Raw genomic sequence first — 23266 nt, 5'->3', positions numbered from 1 at the left:
AATAGAAACAACAGTTGCCAAAAGTTTGCAATTTAATTAATCTTCTTTTCTCGAACTTCGAGCTTATTTTCAATTTTAAGTGAAAATGTTACTAGACATTGATTGTAGAGATTTTCATGGTTAATCTTTCCACTTGAAATTTTTGGTTTAAACTGTATCTGAAGCCTGATAATTGGGAATCTAAATCAACTTTGCATAGATGGGGCGCAGCTCCTGAAATTTTTACAGATATGGGACTTATGGCAGTTGATAGAGCTTATCAATGACTATTTTAAGTATGAATTTGATCAAAATCGTTGGTGCCGTTTTCGAGAAAATTGCGAGAAACCCTGTTTTTGAAAACATTTCCGCCATTTTAGCCGCCATCTTGAATTGCATTTGATCGAAATTGTTCGTGTCGGATCCTTATAGTGTAAGGACCAAATTTCAAGTTATTCCGTTGATTGGGAGATGAGATATCGTGCACACAGACGCACATACACTCATACACACACACACACACACACACACACACACACACACACACACACACACACACACACACACACACACACACACACACACACACACACACACACACACAACACACACACACACACACACACACACACACACCACACACACACACACACACACACACACACCACACACACACACACACACCACACACACACACACACACACACACACCACACACACACACACACCACACACACCACACACACACACACACACACACACACACACAAACAGACCTTACCCAAAAACAACTTTTTTGGACTCAGGTGACCTTGAAACGTTTAGAAATTTAGAAATTGGGGTACCTTAATTTTTTTCGGAAAGCAATACTTTCCTTACTTATGGTAATAGGGCAAGGAAAGTGAAAAATAGTTATTGGGTTCAAGTACCCTACATAGAAAATCAATCTCTATTATTTCAAATGTCAACCTCCAGATCACTCAGTCACTCTATAGCTTCTCTGGTGAGAGTGAGGAGGCCTACATCCCCTGTTGGAAATCTGTACATTGGACACTCATTTGTTATAATTATGTTGAAGAGTTTACCGCAATCACAATTCTCAGAATCTGCAATCTCTACTCATGGAATCATCAATTGATGATGATGATAATGATGATGATGATGATGATGACTAGAAATCAAATAGACTAGAGGTTACTAATACCAAACAGAAGAAATAGCATAAGAAGATCTTTCCTATCTTTCCTGCTAACAACTATTCCGAAGTGACACGTCTGAAGGTGAACAAAAATTGTAATCTTTAAATTATATGGAATCAATGGAATCTCTCTGTAATACAACTGTAGTTCTCTGAATACTTGCGACTTCCTATTTCGAGAGCCACTGAAAACAATACTGAGTTACTCTCATTGGCTAAAACTCAAAATGGAATCTACGATTTCGGACCAGCTACCGGGATTGCTGCTTGAAAGAGGAAGCAACATTAAAGATGGCGGCTCGCTATTATTGGTTGAACTTGTATGGCACAGAAAATGACGCTATAACATTTGTATATCATAATTATTTTTCTAGTTGCATGAACATAGATAAATCACTCGCTTCATAACTACATTATTTAAAATTTCACCGCCTTCTAAAATTTCGAATTGCTAAAAAAAATAAGTGGGAACTTGATTTTCATATTCAACAGATTTTGATATGCAATCAGATGATTAGTTATGATCAGATATTATTATGAACACATTGAGTTTGTTTACACAGCTAAGATAAGCTCAGGATTTTCTGAGTTTAATTTTCAACCTCAAAAGATAACAGTTAGTGATGGGAGAAAATAGGGCAATAATAGGTGAGAAATGTGTTGAAAAACTGTATAGAATCCAATAATAGTCAATAAACTAATGAAAAATTCGTCATTAATGGACAAGTAGCGAGAAGAAGAGACAGGATGTGTTATTCGTAAGAAACTTAACATTGGTACCGCTTTTCCAATTACCAAATTTTAACCTCTTCAAACATTAGACATAATATTGTAATAAGTAGGAAGATACCAGCATCATCTAACAATGAGAAAATTATTCTACTATTATAAATAGATTATGCTACATCGACTGCACTTAAGTATCTTGTGAGAACTCTTTGATCTCTACTTTCTTCGATTGACTTGCTCACTATTTTTAAGTGGTGATTCATCGATGAGAATGAAAATAAATGCCATGCTTGAAGAAATTAAAATGAATTTGGATTTGGATTATAATGTTTGGATTTGAAGTCCTGATGTAGTTGAGGATAGTAATATCGTATGTTGATAGGAAGCTGAAAATATGGTCCAAAGAGAATCCTATGAATTTTGAAAAGTTCTAGAGAAGTTTGAAAACACATTGAACATTTCGAACATAGTAGTAAGAAAGTTTTTGAGAACTGCAGAGGCCGTATTTGGAATATCTTGAAGGAACTCAAGACAATTGGAAGATATTCATAGGTTTTGAAAGCTGTTAGAAGACACCCCAAAGTTTTTAATAGCTTTAATTCCTTGGCTTCAAAGCATAATATTTGACAGGTACCTACTGTCAAAGAGCAAACCGGATTTGATTGAAAATATTAATTATCTCCAATTCCTATTGGAACTGAATATTTCTCTAAAAAGCTATCATATAGGAAAATTTCAACATCATTAATTAACGATTATAACTTATTAACATTTCTGATGAACATGCTACCATTTCATACAGTAGGCAACTATCGTCTAACAGGCAAACGTCTCGGCAAAGGCAACTTCTCTACAGTCTACCAAGCTCACCACACAGTTCTCGGATCAAATGTTGCTCTCAAAATAATCAGCGAGACAAAACTACAAGAAGACTATGTCCGCAAAAACTTGAAACGTGAGGAACGACTACTGGCTAAACTGGACCACCCTTGTATAATAAGACTATTTGAAACAATGTACCACAAAAATGTGTATTGTTTAGTAATGGAGGAGGCTAGAGGTAGTACGTTACACCAGTTTGTTGTGAAAAGTTGTGAGGGAATTTTTGAAACTCAAGCGCTCACAATCGCTGTACAATTGTTTTCGGCCGTCGACTACATGCATAGCCGATCAGTAGTCCATAGAGACTTGAAGATGGAGAATGTGATTTACGACAGAGTGACAAGGAAGGTGAAAATAGTCGATTTCGGACTGGGAAACGTGTGGTTCGGTGGGAGGCATTTGATCACACAGTGTGGTAGTCCCGAGTACGCCGCACCAGAGCTGTATACCCCGGGGAAACGCTATGGACCAGAGGTGGATCTTTGGAGTTTGGGCATCATTTTGTTTGCCATGGCTACGGGTAAACTGCCGTTTCACTTCAAAGGCGGCGGTCGTGTGAGGAACACGAGCGACAGATCCCATTTTCTCGAGCAAATCACACGGGGACTAACCGATGTACATTTGAAAGCTATCAGGAAATACTCGATACATTTCTCAAGTCTAGTCTCGCTTCTGCTGAAACCGAATCCCCGAGATCGACTGACCATGGCACGGGCTTTGGTGCATCCATGGCTGCGAAAAAAACAGGCTCGTCAGCTAAAATCGTCACCGTCAGCCAACGTCGCGTTATCGTTAGCCAGCGTTCCGTTAACGTTCGTGGAACAGTTGGTAGTGGAACAGATGTCTCGTATGCTGGGGTTTACTGTGAAAAATGTTTTGAATGAAATTGAGAAGAAGCCGTATGGGAAGGTGGGAGGAGTTTTCAATTTGATGTGCTGGTTGAAGAAGAGGTGATAATAAAGGAAATAGAAATGATAAAGGTGTATCTCCTTATTCCTCACAATACGAATTTTACTAACCATTGAACAAAATGCAATGTGTTTTGGAACTTTTGGTTCGTTTGCTTTATCCAATTTCAAACAGAACCGGATCAAATGTTGGTTTGAACTTGGAATGCAAAGCATTAGGTGATCATAGCTTTATTTTATGTTGTTGATATTTCATGTTATAACTATCACCATAGTGTACCTATTTCTATATAACACTTGCTTCATGGTGGTTCAAACAATAAGATATATTCATGTTCTCAACAGCATTCAATAACTCAAGTCCTTTAGCTTCAGTAACTTCAAATCCTTTGACATCGTTAATAAATTGCAGTAGCTATTGCCTACTACCTAGCATGGTTGAGGGAAACTACTTTCTTTCTACTAGTTACTGAGCATAGCCTGAAGCAATGAATATTAACGAACCTGGAATTGATCATCAATGTCACTCAGTGGTCCTCTGCTTCATGGTTATTCATTTTCTCTCTAAACATATTCGTGCTGTAATAACTCGGGAAAATGAAAGTCAAAAGAAGACCTTCTTCTATACATATCCAGAAATATAGATGGTATATTCTCCACCTACCTTCTAAGTCTCTTTCTATACTCTCTGTACATATGGGCTATAATATGTTGTACGTGGGTTGAAACACAGAGTTCTAGAGAGAAGCAATAAACGAGACAAAACTTAGATGCAAAAGAATGCTGAATAATGTATGACAGGGCAGTGAGCAAAAGAGTCCATCTTGACTTGCAATTATAGCAAAGCCTTTGAAGGGCAGATTGGCGACCTTTAATAATAGGCTTGATACCTGGAAAGCTGAGGTACTGTATCTATAATAGGGATGTGAGGTTTCTCTACCTGTGCAGTGGAATAAGAACGTGAGGGTTTTCCTACTTGTGCAGTGGAAATATACCGTGAAATGAGGATCCAAGGTTTTTCTACTAGCTGTGCTGTAGAAATAGGTGTTTCAACCTCCGATTTAATACTTCAATTCAAAGTTAAGCTGAACATTCAAACAATTCTCAAATTTGAAAGGAGGCCTCCAGTATTTTAGGAAGTTTTTATTGTAATAAGAGCACTGGCATAGATATGGGAAATTACTGTTTAATGGAACCTCCAATGATGTTTGGAACCTACCAATATTCCGGTAGTTTTTGTTGAAGTACACAGTACCAAACAACCAAATACCAGTGAACGTTAGAACAATATGTAGGGATACCATTGTCTCCTTGAATAATTAAGAATAAGATAGGAAATTCCGATTCAGACAGTTGAATCAGATTCAGATGAATACTGATTCATATTAGTCTGGAAAATGAAAACTACAGACCTTACCAGTCAGTATTCCACTATCTGAAGTTTGAAATGTGAACATTGTAGAGTAGACTACAAGGTAGTGGCATCAATTCTCATAGTTCTCACAAGACAATATGAAAACGTAACAGGAAATATTATGGAAGTATAATAGATTTTTCTGGAAAAGTAATAATCCCTGTTGCTCCCCGACAGCAGAAAATGGAAAATGGGAAAAGGAGCCCCCGCATGAGAGAATGCTCCTAAAAAATAGGTAGAAAAGCTTAAGGAGCAGACGGAGCAATTCAGAATAAATATTGTTATGTCTCAGTTTTTCTTATTGAAATGATGCAAATGGAGGTATCTTGTAATGATAACCATTTTAAGCCTTCTCATTGTGCTCCTTCTAGGAGAATCATATACTTAAAGAGCTTTCTCTTATCAAGGAGAATGAAGTGAGCGTTCAACCTACTTAGGTTTTAGAAAAATAAGTAAATTTGAAAAAAGTGAAACCTTGTGAAGTATTCCTGCTCTTGTATGTAATTTATTCAATTAAGTTTGTAGCGTTTGTAGTTCGAATGTTGATGTTGTGGAACATTTCCATAATTGGATAGACTTAAAATGTTGTCAAAAATCCACTTTAATTAAATAAAAATTAATATTTTACAGGAGCATGCTCCTTTTAAGTCTATTCAATTAATCTATTCAAATTTCAAGAGAGAAGATAGCCTATTAAAGACATCTCATAAAGGTCGTGAAACACGACTCGATCTTTCCATTTTTCACAAATTCCCTCTAAAAAGTTTTCCGTATTCTATTGTGAACAGAAGTCAGTAATAAATATTATGAACTTCTACGGTATAGTAATAATATTGTTTTGATGCTAAATATTGATTGATAGTAGCTTGCAAATAAGCTCAAGAAATAAAGAGAAATTGAAAAATTCGAAATAATTGATTAATTATTCAAACTCACAAGCTATTCTTGAATAACAGATTCCACGCTCCAAAATACAAACGTTTTTGATAGGGCCTACTGTACTTTATTCTAATTTTCCGTTTCATTTGGAAAAATGGTTTTCAACATTGACAGCATCTACAAAATTCATTACATTGTTAAAACTCGCATATTATAGACGAAGTATTTTGCTGTTTTTGGCATAAAGGTCGTTAGAAGAAAATTCAAATTTCCCAATAAATAGATCAAGGAAAACATTCTATGAAATATTTCTCACTCCTGCAATAATATGAGACAGCTCCATTCTATTAATATTGCCGAAAGATTCAATATGGTAGTAGCAAAGAAACATCCTTTCATTTCCATTTATTCATCATATTACAAACGCTTATCCAATAACATTTCACAATTTTTTTCGAACAAAATAGTAATGATGAAATAGATCAGCAAGTTTCAGAGAACAGATCAAGTCTATAAACATCATTTAGGAAGCAAAACATGGCAGGGAGAGGGTTGTTTTTTGAATTGGGCTGCGACCTAGCGGCATCAAAGCAAAGCTGCAGGGTGACTAGAGCGAAGTTCATCCGCTAGGTGTCACGCGTCGTTCAATCTCCACCTAGTCATAGAATAAACAGTACAGTCTTGTACAGGTGTAGTCTGCTTTAGTGTAAGGCTAGGCGAACACCAGTTAGTCAAGACAACACATGCTCAGACACGTTTAGTCACAATACTTCACATAACTTAGTTGCTTACGACGCAACTCACACTGATTAGACATTGCAATTAGACATGTCTTCATAAGCAAATATGTGAAGTATTGTGACTAAACGTGTTTGATCATGTCTTGTCTTGTCTTGACTAACTGGTGTGCGCCTAGCCTTAATATTCTCGGCTGAGTTCTTCACTTGTGAACTTGGAATCGTATCGAGCTGATAACGGGCGTTTGATAATCCGTTTGTATCTGTATCTTGTTTGTTTTCAACGCGACAGTCATGATATTTTGGTCTTGAAATCTTAAGATAAAATAGGGCTGCATTATTGATGAGAAGATTTTTCTGTAGAACTGGAAGGTTATTTGAAAAAAACAACAATTATAATTCAAAATTCATAATTGTCATGTTGATTTGTTCGAAATTCACTTTGTAGAGGTGTTGTACGCTTATGCGGTTTCACAAGAAGAAACACTTCCACGAATAGTTCATTTCAGCATCTTTTCGAGTATTCAAAGATAATATATTGTAAGGCTTTTGTCATGAGACAAGAATGATCAAGAGCATGATGAAAGGCACATGATGATATCTTTCCCTATTTATCACTGTCATCTGGTCAGCTCCAGTTGACAGCAGAGAAAAGTCGAGAGACAAATACTGTTTTCCTCTGAGTTATTAATTATTACAGATGGAAATTAATTGGAAGTTGCATTTGTTCAAATGCTAATAAAGAATAATTATTATTGAACGAAAATCCCAATTAATTGCTGTAAATCACCCCAAAGACTTCTGCTACTGCAAATATTGACAACAGGGTAGCAGATGAACAGGGTAAACAGCAAGATGGAAATTCGATGAGCGCTACTATACAAAAACTATTTCACATTCCCGGGCTGACAAATAATTGAAAATGAGCTTAAATCCCAGAAAATATGATTATTAAATTGCAAACTGTTGGTTCTATTGAATCATTCACTACGAAGAGATAGCAGACCTCGTGTGTTTCCAGCGTTATTGACCTATCACCAGCTGTCTCATATCTTTGAATAGTAGACTTGAGATTCGCGAGTACACTAGCGTCAGATGATCAATTTTCATAACGGCAAGGAAAGTTGTGTGAGTGCGCCACACAAGATTTTTTCCTTTGTGTAAATTGTGAAATTCGATATTTTTTAAAAGTCGTCAAAACATCTGTTCTACAGATTAAATATCTCGACTATGTGTCCTTTTTACTTTCCTTGCCCTACTACCATAGGTAAGGAAAGTATTGCTTTTCAAAAAAAATTAAGGTACCCCAATTTCAAGTTTTCTATACGTTTCAAGGTCCCCTGAGTCCAGAAACATGATTTTTGGGTATTGGTCTGTGTGTGTATGTGTGTGTGTGTGTGTGTGTGTGTGTGTGTGTGTGTGTGTGTGTGTGTGTGTGTGTGTGTGTGTGTGTGTATGTGTGTGTGTGTGTGTATGTGTGTGTGTGTATGTGTGTATGTCTGTGAACACGATAACTCCATTCCTAATTAACCGATTGACTTGAAATTTCAAACTTAAGGTCCTTATACCATGAGGACCCGACAATAAGAAATTCAATAAAATTCAATTCAAGATGGCGGAAAAAATGGCGGATAATTACTAAAAAACCATGTTTTTCACGTTTTTCTCGAAAATGGCTCTAACGATTTTCTTCAAATTTATACCATGGATAGCTATTTATAAGCCCTATCAACTGGCATAAGTCTCATTTCAGGGAAAATTTCAGGAGCTCCGTAATATTCTTGAGAAAAATGGCGGATAATGACTAAAAAGCCATGTTTTTCACGGTTTTCTCGAAAACGGCTCTAACGATTTTCTTCAAATTTATACCATGGATAGCTATTTATAAGCCCTATCAACTGGCATAAAACTCATTTCAGGGAAAATTTCAGGAGCTCCGTAATATTCTCGAGAAAAATGGCGGATAATGACTAAAAAACCATGCTTTTCACGGTTTTCTCGAAAACGGCTCTAACGATTTCCTTCAAATTTATACCATGGATAGCTATTCATAAGCCCTATCAACTGGCATGAGTCTCATTTCTGGGAAAATTCCAGGAGCTCCGTAATATTCTTGAAAAAAATGGCGGATTATGACTAAAAAGCCATGTTTTTCACGGTTTTCTCGAAAACGGCTCTAACGATTTTCTTCAAATTTATACCATGGATAGCTATTTATAAGCCCTATCAACTGGCATGAGTCTCATTTCTGGTAAAATTCCAGGAGCTCCGTAATATTCTTGAAAAAAATGGCGGATCATGACTAAAAAGCCATGTTTTTCACGGTTTTCTCGAAAACGGCTCTAACGATTTTCTTCAAATTTATACCATGGATAGCTATTTATAAGCCCTATCAACTGACATGCGTCTCATTTCTGAGAAAATTGCAGGAGCTCCGTAATATTCTTGAGAAAAATGACAGTTACTAAAAAACCATGTTTTTCACGATTTTCTCAAAAACGGCTCTAACGATTTTTTCAAATCTATACCCTGTATAGTTATTTATTAGCTCTATCAACTGACATGAGTCTTTTTCCTGGGGTACTAATGGGGGGTCCACCCAATCCTTGAGAAATGGACTTTGTAACCTCCTTCTCGTGCATGAGATAGGTAGGTACACGGTTTTTACTTTTTCTTCTTCCATATACCGTGGGTACGGTAGGTAGAGCAGTTTATAAAAAGAACACAGTCATAGTCAAGATATTTCATCTGTAGAGCAGCTGTTTTGACGAATTTCAAAAAATATCATCGAATTTCACAATTTACATAAAGGAAAAAGTACTCTGAAAACAATTGTATATACACATAGGCTATACAGTAGTCTGATCGTAGTTGCAAATATGTTGCCGTCAATCGTTATTATGTTATTCCCCTAAATTATTCTCGTTTGATAATGAGGCTTATAGTTCAATGAGCAAGGAAAGTTGTGTGAGTGTACCACACCAGATTTTTATGAACTGCTCTACCTACCTACCTCATGCACGAGAAGGAGGCGACAAAGTCCATTTCTCAAGGATGTGGTGGACCCCCCATTAGTTTCCCAGAAAGGAGACTCATTCCAGTTGATAGAGTCGATAAATAACTAAATAAATAAATACAGGGTATGAATTTGAAAAAAATCGGTCAAGTCATTTTTGAGAAAATCGTGAAAAACATGGTTTTTTAGTGATTATCCGCCATTTTTTCAATTATATTACGGAGCTCCTGAAATTTTCCCAGAAATGAGATTCATGTCAGTTGATAGGGCTTATAAATAGCTATCCATGGTATAAATTTGAAGAAAATCGTTAGAGCTGTTTTCGAGAAAACCGTGAAAAACATGGTTTTTTAGTAATTATCCGCCATCTTGAATTGAATTTTATTGACTTTCCTATTTTCGGATCCTCATGGTATAAGGACCTTAAGATTAAAATTTTAAGTCAATCGGTTAATTAGGAATGGAACTATCGTGTTCACAGACATACGCGACATACATTGAATTTCAAGAGCTCCACCCCATCTATGCAAAGTTTGATGTTAGATTCCCAATTATCAGACTTCAGATACACACATACACACATATACACATATACACATATACACATACACATATACACATACACACACACACACACACATACACACATACACACATACATACACACAGACCAACACCCAAAAATCATGTTTTTGGACTCAGGGGACCTAGAAACGTATAGAAAACTTGAAATTAGGGTACCTTATTAGGGTACCTTAATTCTTTTTGGAAAGCAATACTTTCCTTACCTATGGTAATAGGGCAAGGAAAGTAAAAATTAAGGTACCCCAATTTCCAAATTTCTATACGTTTCAAGGTCCCCTGAGTCCAAAAAAGTGGTTTTTGGGTATTGGTGTGTGTGTGTGTGTGTGTGTGTGTGTGTGTGTGTGTGTGTGTGTGTGTGTGTGTGTGTGTTGTGTGTGTGTGTGTGTGTGTGTGTGTGTGTGTTGTGTGTGTGTGTGTGTGTGTGTGTGTGTGTGTGTGTGTGTGTGGTGTGTGTGTGTGTGTGTGTGTGTGGTGTGTGTGGTGTGTGTGTGGTGTGTGTGGTGTGTGTGTGGTGTGTGTGTGTGGTGTGTGTGTGTGTGTGGTGTGTGTGTGTGGTGTGTGTGTGTGTGTGTGTGGTGTGTGTGTGTGTGTGGTGTGTGTGTGTGTGTGTGTGTGTGTGTGTGTGTGTGTGTGTGTGTGTGTGTGTGTGTGTGTGTGTGTGTGTGTGTGTGTGTGTGTGTGTGTGTGTGTGTGTGTGTGTGTGTGTGTGTGTGTGTGTGTGTGTGTGTGTGCGTGTGTGTGTGTGTGTGTATGAGTGTATGTGCGTCTGTGTACACGATATCTCATCTCCCAATTATCGGAATGACTTGGAATTTGGAACTCAAGGTCCTTACAATATAAGGATCCGACACGAACAATTTCGATCGAATGCGATTCAAGATGGCGGCTAAAATGGCGAAAATGTTGTCAAAAATAGGGTTTTTCGCGATTTTCTCGAAAACTGCTCCAACGATTTTGATCAAATTTATACCTAAAAAAAGCCATTGATAAGCTCTATCAACTGCCACAAGTCCCATATCTGTAAAAAATAGGATTGAGCATAAAAATCTCTACAATTAATGTTCAGTGACATATTCACCTTAAATTGAAAAAAAGCTCGAAGTTCGATAAAATAAGATTATTAAATTGCAAACTGTTGGCAACTGTTGATTCTACTAAATCATTCACTATGAAGAGATAGCAGACTTCGTGTGTCTGCTTTCTTTGAATAATAGACTTGAGATGCGCGGGAACACTAGCGTCAGGTGATCAATTTTCATAACTGCAAGGAAAATTGTGTGAGTGCGCCACACCAGATTTTTGTATGGTAGCGCTCATCGAGTCTCCATATAGCTGTTTATCGTGTTGTCAATATTTGAAGTAGCAGAAGTCTTCGGGGTGATTTGCAGCATTCAATTGGGGTTTTCGTTTTATAATTTATTGATTATCACATGCGTCATTGCATACAATGATTAACAATCCTGAAACCATACAAATTGGCTATCATAAAGACAACATCAAACTTAACTGTTTGGATTTTGCAGATGATTTGGTTTTCCTTGCAAATGGAGTAGCAGAAGCACGACAACAAATACACATCTTTGGAAGAAATAGCAGGAAAAGTCGGACTGAAGATTTCTTACGAAATTCATGATAACTGAGCCTTTGTGTATAAATAAAATTAATATCAAAGAAAGTTTTATTGATATTTTGGACGGTTTTAGATATCTAGGAGAGACGATCACATATAATCTTAGTGAGGAGGCCTCATGGAAGGCCAGAATTTTAAAGCTTTGCAAGGGACAGCAAGTAACTAGAGACACTAATGAGAGAAAATGTCTTTCCATCCATCTTCTTCTTCTTTTGGTTCCTATCCGATCCGGATGTTGGCAATAATTCCGGCTATGATGACCCTGTTGACTGCCGCCCTGAACAGCTGTGCTGTGCTCATTCCATACCATGTCCTCAGGTTCCTAAGCCACGATATTCTCCTTCTTCCAGGACCTCTTTTACTTTCTACCTTGCCCTGCAATACAAGTTGGAGTATCTCATATCTGCTTCCATTTCTCATTATATGTCTGAGATATAATAATAATAATAATAATAATAATAATGATAATAATAATAATAATAATAATAATAATAATAAAAATAATATATTTATTTCCACAAGAAAAGAACAAAATAAACAAACAACTTGTGCAAGAGTAAGAAAATAACCAACTACTTATTAATACTAAAATAATGATAATGACACATAATAATGAAGTATAATACATAAAGGAAATTCATCACTTAAATATTAAAAAATAAATAATAAAAGTCAAATAAATAATATTAAAAAATAATAAAAGTCAAATCGTGACTTTTGAACATGGTACTCATTTTTAAAAACACAGCTCTGGCCTTTTCAATGCGGATCTTGATTTCTTGTGAGTGATCCCACTGGTCATTCAGAGTGGCACCCAGGTATATGTATTTATTGACTTGTTCATTCTGGCTTTCCTTTAATCGTAAGATGACATTTGGGGACATTCTTCTTGCTGATGACCATTAACTTTGTCTTATCTGTATTGATATTCAACCCATGTCTCTCACTACTTTCTGTCACTCTGTCCATCAGCATCTGTAAACCATCTAAGCTCTCCGCAAAAATCATACAAAACTGAAACACTACAAGGCAGTTCTAAGAATGCAAGCAATGTATTGCAGTAAGACACTTTTCAATATTGATAGAAATGGTATTAGAGAAACTATAAGAAGAGTTGAAAGACGCATTCTTTGAACCTGCATTAACAATAAACATGTACTTGACAACCAGTTCAGACTCCTTCCAAAAGAACAGATTTATATAGAGAAATAGAACCAATAACTGACGCAATGCGCAAAAAAGATAATTTATTTCTTTGGGCATATTCTTAGAACCCCAGCGAATCGATTGTTAAGAAGACTTATTGAAAAACTCATGAGTGCGAAAGCAAACAGAGCCACAATTCCTTGGCTTGTGGAAATGAAAAAGACATATCGGACCTAAATTTAACTATTGAGGATGTCAAAAATCGCACAAAAATCTATAGGGAAACAATCATACTGACAGAAAGAGGATCTTATTTATAAAAACAATTAGGAGAAGGCAACAGGTTTGTTCAGATGAATTGAGAAAAGAAAGATCTGACAGAATGAAAAGGTACTGGGAAGAAAGGAAGAGAATTGAAGCGAATAAACGAAGAAAGAGGACTAACCAGAGACTACAGTGATCCTATGTTGTCATAAAATTGACAAAAAATAACAATACACTTGACAGCTGATAAATCATGAATAATATTCTATAGTCTGATTTTTACAGTAATATTGAACTATGGAGTAATATCCTTTTCCTTTTATATTATCCTTAAGATGCAAAATTTCAAAAAAACTTATATATATACTTTGGTTAGTTCAAAAAGGAACTTACCTGTCAAATTCAATGGACACGTATTGCCGCAATTCGCAGTAAGTGCGAAACATATGTACAGACTTACAAAAATTGATATAAACATAAGGAGGAATGCAAAACCGTTGACCTGAATCTTAAACCAAGCTTCGGTCCATTAACAGGTATTTGAGCTTCTCAAACTCAAACAGCAAAAAGGTCATTAATTCCCAATTTGACTTGAGCCGAACTGAAAAGATAACAATTGATATTTCATTATTTAAATTATCTAGTAAAGATGCAATTGAAAACACTTTACTGGTAGGGACTGGTCTATTTTAAAAAAGTGTTTAATTGTGAACTAACTGGCGGCATTAACCTAAGATTTCTCAATGAAATAAAAAGTGCTAAGACGTAAGCTAAACTCTATTGTATGCTGGCACTCATTATTCTATTCTGCAAATAGTACAAACTTTCGATTACCGTACTAGTGATAGTAATAGTAATAATACTACAAATGTTAGGCTAATCATGGTGAACTTGACCAAAATTATTATTTCATGCACCTCGATTCACTTGAGAGAGTGTGGGGGACCAGTATATCCATTAATATACCGAAAACATGAGAAATAATAACATGATACCTGGTGGTTCTAGGTTAAATTCATAAAGAATTGTTTAGAACGATTCTAATCTGACAAAACTTTCTTTGAAATATCTCATTGACACTATATTATAAGTACTTCTCAGACATACTTTTGTCTCAATATGAAAAGTTTTAGAAAATAATAATTTTATAATATCATATTGATTATTATTCAATTTAAATGTTGGTGTGTTTCCAGGAAACGAGCTTCTGATGAGATGACCTACTGGCCTGAGGCTGCACTGTCTCGCAAGAAACGAGAAGTAGCACCACCATCCAACAAAACTCTCGAACCTGCTGAAAACAGTCACCATCAAACTGACCAGCATCGTTCTTTCGGTGCGAAGCATGTGTCATATGTCAAACACCTTACAAATAGCGCTGACACCAAGGACGCGGCCAACAGTCGAACTAAACGATCAGGAGCATTGGAGTCCAGACTGAGACGAGCTCGTGGTTCAATGGGGTTTCATGCTGACACTTTCTCTGATGGGTTTGGAGACTTCCAAACCATGAAACGGTCCCACTATTCCCGCCAAAATGTGTTGAATAAGATTTTGGCGCCTCTGATCACTGAGTACGATGAGCGGTTGACTAAACGAAGACCAGAGATGGATTCTATGGGGTTCCATGGTGATACTTTTGGAGGGGGATTTGGAGATTTTGAGACTATGAAAAAGAGGAGACCAGAAATGGATTCCATGGGATTCCATGGGGATACATTTGGAGGCGGATTTGGAGATTTTGAGACCATGAAAAAAAGGAGGCCTGAAATGGATTCATCTGGATTTCATGGAGATATGTTTGGAGGCAGCTTTGGTGATTTCGAGACCATGAAGAAGAGACGTCCTGAAATGGATTCATCAGGATTTCATGGTGATATGTTTGGAGGCAGCTTTGGAGACTTTGAAACTATGAAAAAACGTCGTCCTGAGATGGACTCCATGGGGTTTCATGGTGATACCTTTGGAGGGGGTTTCGGTGATTTTGAAACCATGAAAAAAAGACGCCCCGAGATGGATTCCATGGGGTTTCATGGTGATACGTTTGGAGGGGGCTTCGGTGATTTTGAAACCATGAAAAAGAGACGCCCTGAAATGGACTCTATGGGTTTTCATGGGGATACATTTGGTGGAGGGTTCGGGGACTTCGAGACCATGAAAAAGCGTCGCCCTGAGATGGACTCTATGGGTTTTCATGGAGATACCTTTGGAGGGGGATTTGGAGACTTTGAAACTATGAAAAAACGTCGTCCAGAGATGGATTCGATGGGTTTTCATGGTGATCTATTCACCGGGGACATGGGAGATTTTGAAACCATGAAGAAAAGATCGCTACCAGTGAAGAGAAAAGAGACTGTTGATTTTGTTTCTCCCTCTTCTACGGAAAATCATCAACATCCCAAATCAATCCTGTCCCAACTGTCCTCCCACTTGTCTTAAATCAAACACATCAACAAACTTCCACTCTTTTATCTTCCTTGTCTAGGATCGAAACAGACATGTCTAGATCAACTGGAATACATGTCAACACTTCTATCTTCCTTATCTATGATCTTCCGAATACTTCAAGTCCTTTTTCAAATCTTCAAAGATTTCAACCACTCTATTCTTCTATCCACAACTTTAAAGAAGAGAGGAACAATGATTTCCTTATCTATCTTTATGAAAAATGAATACTACTATTGTTCTTGTAAATTGTTTGTTGAAACAGAATAGATATGTATTCAGTATTTATATTTGTTGAATAAAATTTAATATTTTTGTTTTGTCATGCGCATAAGTAATTGATGTTTCCTGTTGAATACATTGGTATCCAGTCTAGTAATAAAATAAGAATATAATATCACGTGGTAGTGTAGAAACCACTCAACCCCCTCACTATGTCAGTCATATTTTATTGGATACTACATAAAACTATTGACTGACTTTTTGTAAGGATATAACTCTAACAAAGATCATCAAGTTCAATGATTACTCTTCGAGGATTGAGTTTTAGTTGAGTTTCAGCTAATTTTCAGTTGAGCTTCAGCCAGTTGTTTTCAGTCGCTTTTTGGACGTACGATTTTCCACCGTCCTTAATGAAATCTATAAGATTAAACATAACTTGGTAAACGGATGATGTATTCATGTGTTCAGGATGGCAAAAAATTAAATGTCTAAAAATCTATGTGTATTGAACTGGCTTTACATTCTAGATCAACGATTATATTTGCAGGAGTAAAAAGAATAACATGGTCAAAATCTAATTAAAAATTAATTAATTCAAAATCTAATCTAACATGTGGTAAAAATAATAAATGTGGTTTACAATATAAATAAGGATAGAACAAAACAGACAAGCGAACAACTATACTCTGTACAAAATAACCTTTGACTTGGGATGGACATGCGCAGCGGAGAAAGCATAGAGCGGTAAGGATACAACGGCGGTTATGTCACCGGTATGATCCGGCCAATGTTCTGTAATTTCAAGCGCTCATAAACTTACAGACTTTCCTATCTTCAAGCACTGACTCGACTGATTTTAATCGACAAATTGGCAACTGCGCTTCCACCTACGACTCTATCCATCACTGTAATTGACTGATCTCCCACAATTTCTCTGCGCCGCATATTCCTCCAAGTCAAAAGTTATTTTGTATGGAGTATACACAGAGTTACACACTCATGTGATGAGAGCATAGCGGAGCGGCGAAGGTAGAGGCACAGAAATAAAGTGTACTCTCCTCAGTGGTAAGTCGCAGTGAAGATCGATGCTACTAAACAGCTGTGCAATGATAAAAGCATTTGGAGTCATTGATATAGAAACAATAGTAAGTTATAGAAGTTCAATAGCGTGCTGAAATCTATATATCGACCTGACCGTTCTGTTCATACCCTGATGCCCAGTTTCTACAAGCTCGGTCAACACATTTGAACTGAAGACCGGAGCATATGATTTTTATGATGATAGCTACTATGGATAATTCCAGTGCACAACCATTTCGCTTCCAAGCGAATCATAGGTACTAGGTAGAAAAGAAATCAGCAGAATCCAAGCGGCTGAAATACGCTTTCTAAGGAGTGTAAAGGGAGGCACAAGATTGTATCTACTCCGAAATGAGGAGCTTGAGGTTGAGCCACTGAATAAAGAAATTAAAAAAATTCTAAATAGATGGAAAGCGCACTTAGACAGAATGTCAACCGGTAGAATCCCTGTGAAAGCACTCTACTATAAACCAGCAGGTAAGAGAGACGTTGGAAGCCCAAGGAAAAGGTGGTATAAAAACTAAACACGATTTAAAAGTTAAATTTTAATTATATTTTTGATGAATTTAGATTTCCAAGGCTATTCTAAAGACCGGAACAGGCAATCATACCTATACCGTGGAAGTCAGAAGAAGAAGGGGACTTGCAAATCGTACCCGGTTTGACCATATTCAAAAAATGCCGTGACCGAGCTTGGTGAAACCGGGTATAAGAGTATCGGTATTAAAAATATTCCTTTTTTTTAAATCAACTAAAAGTTGATAACAACTTTGGATGTTGTTATAATCCAACGACATTAGCAAACATCAGGGTGTTTCACTAGCATAGTACCACTCGTAACAGTTGCAATACATTCAACAAACTAATGGGAAGTGAAATTAAGAAAACCATCCTCTATAAAGTCAATATAAAATTATTGCTTGAAGATTGTATAATACCGGAATTCCATTCTATTATGAAAACAAAGATTTCTAATCTTGTTTCATAGAACAATGAAACAAAGCAAGCAATGAATAATAAAGTTTTGGTCAGTTGGATTGTTCTCTCTCTGAAGGTTGAGTGGTAGTGTGGACATTCATCAAATAATCAAATTTGAATAGAAAAATACACAGAAATTCTCTCAAGATGGAACACTGCTCAGGGAACGAAGAGCACATGAGTAAATTATGTATCATATTATTTGAGCTGGCCCATGGTCAATCTATAGTGTAACTAGAAGAGAGCTATAGATTGGCCATGGATGGGCTTCACATGGAGCTCTTCATGTTCTTACTTCACAGTACAATATGATGAAGTCATCCAACAACAGCTGAAATCAATAAGCGTACGTGCAACAGGGCCTATTAATCTATTCATAATTCAAATGCATGAATTCTCTTCGAGATCATTATTACATAGGCTAATATGAAATCCTTGTCATATGCTGATTACATTTAAAAATGAAAGTAGTAATACCGGAGACAAAAGGTAATGTATGCTATATTTCACAATCTAGAATATAATATACTGGTTAACAAATAGGCTAACCACTAAAAGCGTGATTGTTGATGAATTGAGCATAGTCAATAAGAATTTAACATAATAGTGTAGCTTTTAAGTTCATTAAAACCATCCATATGAGACATCTCCAGCGTATATCAAAAGCATTATTTGGAAAGATACGGACATCATGATTACTATATTTTTGTCGTAGATTACTACGTCATTTAAAGGTGCGTACAGATTTACGCGCCGCGAACACGAGCAATTCACTTTTCATCAGCTGATTATATCTGTATTTGTACAGAAAACGGTGAGATGTACAGAACGGTGAGAAACTTATAAGATTCTTATCTCACTGACTCACTCACTCACTGATCACGATTTCTGGAAACTACTGTATGAATTGCAACAAGAGTCCTCGGTGCTCACTAAAAAATCTTTTGGCGATAATTCAACCCTAAGGGTGGTTTTAAAGGGTTTAAAGTTCGTCTTTCAGCATGTATATTCTTCTTTTCTCAATCTTTCAATTATAATTGAAATGTCCATATTAGTACGGGCGCAAATGTCATTCCGTGGTCATTTTTGAGTAACAGCCGTGGAAGATGTCTCAATTTCTTTGTTAGGTCTAGCATAATAAGGATCGTGATGATGATAAGTCAAAATCACAGGCAAACACCTCGGAAACAAGATGGCCGCCAAAATTTTCAGGGTTTTGCTATATCGCTTCTATTTCAATAACCGTTCAAGATATTCAACCGAATTTTTGGACGAAAATATTTTAAAAACCTTTCTCTACAATTTTTGTTTTGTAAAATTTTCCTCTGAAACGCATATTTTTTTTAGTTATAACCTTCAAAAGCCCAAAAAAACTTTTTTCTAAATTTCTTCAAATTTCATTCCATTATAACTTTTTTTTGCAAGAGACACAGAGGAATTTTAAATAAATGAAATTTAGAGCAGTTTTTCAACTTTGGAACGATATATCTTCATGCGCTGTACGTCAACAAATGAGTTCTCCAGCGCCCTCCAAAGAAAACCTTGCATGATTTCTGGTGCGTTTTTCCATACGCATGAGGTAAGAAGCTAGAACCAGAGAAAACTGGTAAAATTATTGTAAACTGATAATTATTGTAATACGTGTATAATATTGTATTCTGTGCTAGAACTATAAAATCGTTTTTTCATGACAACTTTAAGATAGAGACTTGCAAATGGTCTCAATCTCTTCGTTACAACCAGACGAATATTGATGATGGAAACAACAAAAATATTTGACATCATTGGAAAATACAAGATGGCGGTCATTATTGACAGAAATTTGTATATCACTTGTTATTCAGTTATTGTGAGAGATATCGGATTGGTTTTACCACCAAAGTGTTTAGAATCAACCAAAAAAAAATGATGTTCAAGACAATCATCTCATTTCAACCAATCTTTCCATTATTTATTCAACTTCAAAAACTTAAAAGATACATTTTTCGGGGACAATATTTTACTTTCCATTCTGTATATGATTCGCAGCAGACAATCACTAGTATTATTGGCACAGTGTTTTAGTATATTTCCAAAGCTTTAAAATTACATCATGTTGGAGGCTGTATGTCCATGTTTTACGGTTGGAGCGTCATCGGAAAAAGAGTAAAAAGTACTGTTTGCAGCGGAAAACACGCTTTTTCCACCAAATGCCAATCCCAACAATTAGAAAACAGTGTAACTCATGACTCCTTGAAGGTACTGACTTGGGAATGGTATCAATCTCTCTATAATGATTGGTAGAAAGAGAATATCCATGATGGCAATCTCAAGAATGTTTGTCATCATGAAAAAAACAAAATGGCGGCAAAAATATGTCGATTTTCAAGAAATCGTCTGTAATTCAAATAATGTCGAGGATATCGGATCAATTCAGCCATCTGGAAGCTCCAAAATAATCATATTACAATATCCGAAAGATTTATCCAATTCCACCAACTTTTACTATGGTGCAGTATTCATGGAACATCGGGAAGAATAGGTTCAGAAAGTGACCAGATGATAGCAAAAGAAATTCAAAATCGATCATTGCAAACATATGGTAGTTGAATGTGATGTTCATTGTGAGGTGATAGGAATGCGACTAATTTCTTCAGCTTCTGTTGTATTGGTTCCTCTGTTGCTCTATGTTTGTATGCAGCCATAGCCTTGAGAGAGCCAGTTGCATTGTATGTTAATTCCTAAAGCTGTGTTTACACTGTGTAACTTTGTTATAAAACGTTACTACTATATGTAACAGGCTATATGTAACTTTTGTTAGAAGAATAAGTTCTAAAACTTATGTTATACAACAAAAGTTTGATCGACAAAAAGGAATTTGTAACATGTTATAAAACGAAAGCATCAGTTTGTGGGTCTCTAAAGTAACTATATTACCCAAAGTATGGCCATTGACTGTCACTTGGTACAAATCCGCCATTAAGATTATAAACAAACTTTATAGTCCTATCTTATTTATTGAAAATTATTTGGAAATATATTGGAAATTTGAAACTTATCACTTCTTTTACCGATTGGTAACGTATTTTGAACTTCCGATGAGTTTGGTATGAAATTTTCGAAGGGATACTGATTATACTTTGATAAATATTAATAAAGTTTATTTAAATAACTTTAATAAAGCTTAAAACATCAATTTTTCTTCCCTCGGGCGGGCATAAGTAGGGTACACCTCAAGGATCAAAATTTCAAACACTCATAACTTTTGTCACAATGATCGGATGTCATTGTACCACAGCTCATTCTTCTCGGCTCGTCAAGGCGGTTCAAAAAATGCTTCATGAGTATTCATTCATGAGTCGAATTCGATCGAAAAATATCAAATTCATCCCTGAGTGTAGATTAACCAGTACTTCAATAAACAAAGAAATGACAAATCAGAGCTATGTATCTCGGTAACCCATTATTATAAAAAAGACTATCTTGAATTTTAGAATTGAATTTGAATGTTTTCTTCTATTTTAGTTGCTGCACACGGAAGAATATAATCGTAATGTAAGATTTGATCGTAAAAAATCAAGAAATCAAATATACTTTTCTCATAAATTAACGGTCTAGGCAGTGCTATGATAGGGAACAGTGATTCAAGATGAATTTTAGGCAATTATGAGCTCGTACAGGATGAATTTTCTACAATTTGGAATCAATCATGAGTTTCTATGATGTATCAGACTCTTGATAAACAGAAAAATCGCGAAAAAATGAAAAACTGGAATCGCCATTTTTAAAATCGGTTTTAACTGTCTAATAATACTGGAATCGAGAGTATTTTTCATTGTAGTGGAGAGAGGAAATAATTTTCTACATTTTGAAATTTTATCCGAAGTATTTCACATAATTGGTCATCGGAAATTGGTCATTTTTTGTGAATTGAAATTCTGTTTAAGTACACTCAAGGATGAATTTTCTATTTGTTGGTCGAATTTCACCTATAATGCGTGATTTGGAACCGCCTTGACATGCTGAGAAGAATGAGCTGTGGTATAATAAAAAGTTATGAAATTTTGATTCTTGAGGTGTCCTTATTTATTTATTCGTGCGCGCCTCTACACTAAATTAAGAGCATATAACGGGTGATTCTCATAGAACATGATCTAATGATCTTATATCATTAGGAAATAACTTCAAACTGGAAAATTAACCGAAAATACAAGGCTCTTGGGCCACTCTGTATCTAGCACAACGAAATTTATGTACCCAAACAATATATTGAAAATCAGAACTACAATATAAAATGCAAGAACCAATGTATATTTAAAGTACTGTAGTTGCAGAAATGTATCATGACTTTAGCATTAAAATGAACAGGTTCAAAAATCCAATCAGTTTCAACAAATAAAGCTCTCAAATGCTGTTTTCGATTAAGAACCTCAACAATTTTCAGGTGGGGGGTCCCCTGGACGACCAGCCCAATCGCCCCCCCCCCCGCCACTCACCAAGGGCAGAGTCCTGGATCCGCGCCTGTAAGTAGCTAATGATTCAGCTACTTCCCGCACCACCTATTTCAACTCCATTTTATAACTTGTAACATGTGTAAGGGGTAAATTTCAAATCCTTTACAGATGATACGATGTTCTTGATATTTATAAGAGCAGTCGTTTAATTCCCTCTTTTGCGAATAAATTCACAAAAAATTAAGGCCGTCCGGCTCGCAAAATTACTGGGTTCAAACCTCAGCTCTAGCTCAGTGGTAGATACATGAATTTTCCAAATACAATTAATTACCATAAAGTTCAATGATCGGTGATTAATAATTCTTACCGCTGCTTCTATGAAGTTCTTGAAGAATACCAGTGAGGAAATTAAAAGAATATTTGATGACTGATTCTCAATAACCATGTACCCACTAGAGAATAATAAAGACAAACTATAGTTTTTTCTAGTTGATTCTTAAAACGCTCGTCATGAATACAGGTATTCACCAATTTATCCTTCCAAAATTCCTTAGAACTTACAACGCCATTTCTTGAAGCTCTCTGGATCCTTATATGATATAACTGGAACCTTATTAATATAATTTTCAATATACTTGTTCTGGCAGACTAATATGATTATCATCAAAGGATGATAAGCATGGAGTGCTCTTAATAAGATCAATGCTAATTGATTCAATAATTTTATGTGCTGCTGAATAT

General features: G+C 36.0%; 2 protein-coding genes across 2 annotated transcripts in view; both read left to right on the top strand.

Moving 5' to 3' along the window:
• LOC111057907 overlaps positions 1-16135 on the top strand; it is a 191564-nt gene extending 175429 nt beyond the window's left edge. Inside the window, exon 4 of the mRNA XM_039432792.1 lies at positions 14564-16135. Coding sequence (XP_039288726.1) covers positions 14564-15806 — 1243 coding nt within the window. The 3' untranslated portion in view covers positions 15807-16135. The remainder of the gene's footprint in view (positions 1-14563) is intronic.
• On the top strand, positions 1737-4444 carry LOC111057908 (SNF1-related protein kinase catalytic subunit alpha KIN12). The gene has a single exon (XM_022345381.2). The coding sequence runs from the start codon at positions 2684-2686 to the stop codon at positions 3740-3742; it is 1059 nt and encodes a 352-aa protein (XP_022201073.1). The 5' UTR covers positions 1737-2683; the 3' UTR covers positions 3743-4444.
• Positions 16136-23266: the final 7131 nt, after the last annotated feature.

The sequence above is a fragment of the Nilaparvata lugens genome, chromosome 7 (assembly GCF_014356525.2).
Source record: "Nilaparvata lugens isolate BPH chromosome 7, ASM1435652v1, whole genome shotgun sequence".
Classification (NCBI taxonomy): domain Eukaryota; kingdom Metazoa; phylum Arthropoda; class Insecta; order Hemiptera; family Delphacidae; genus Nilaparvata; species Nilaparvata lugens.
This window is presented reverse-complemented; position numbering and strand designations above follow the sequence as displayed.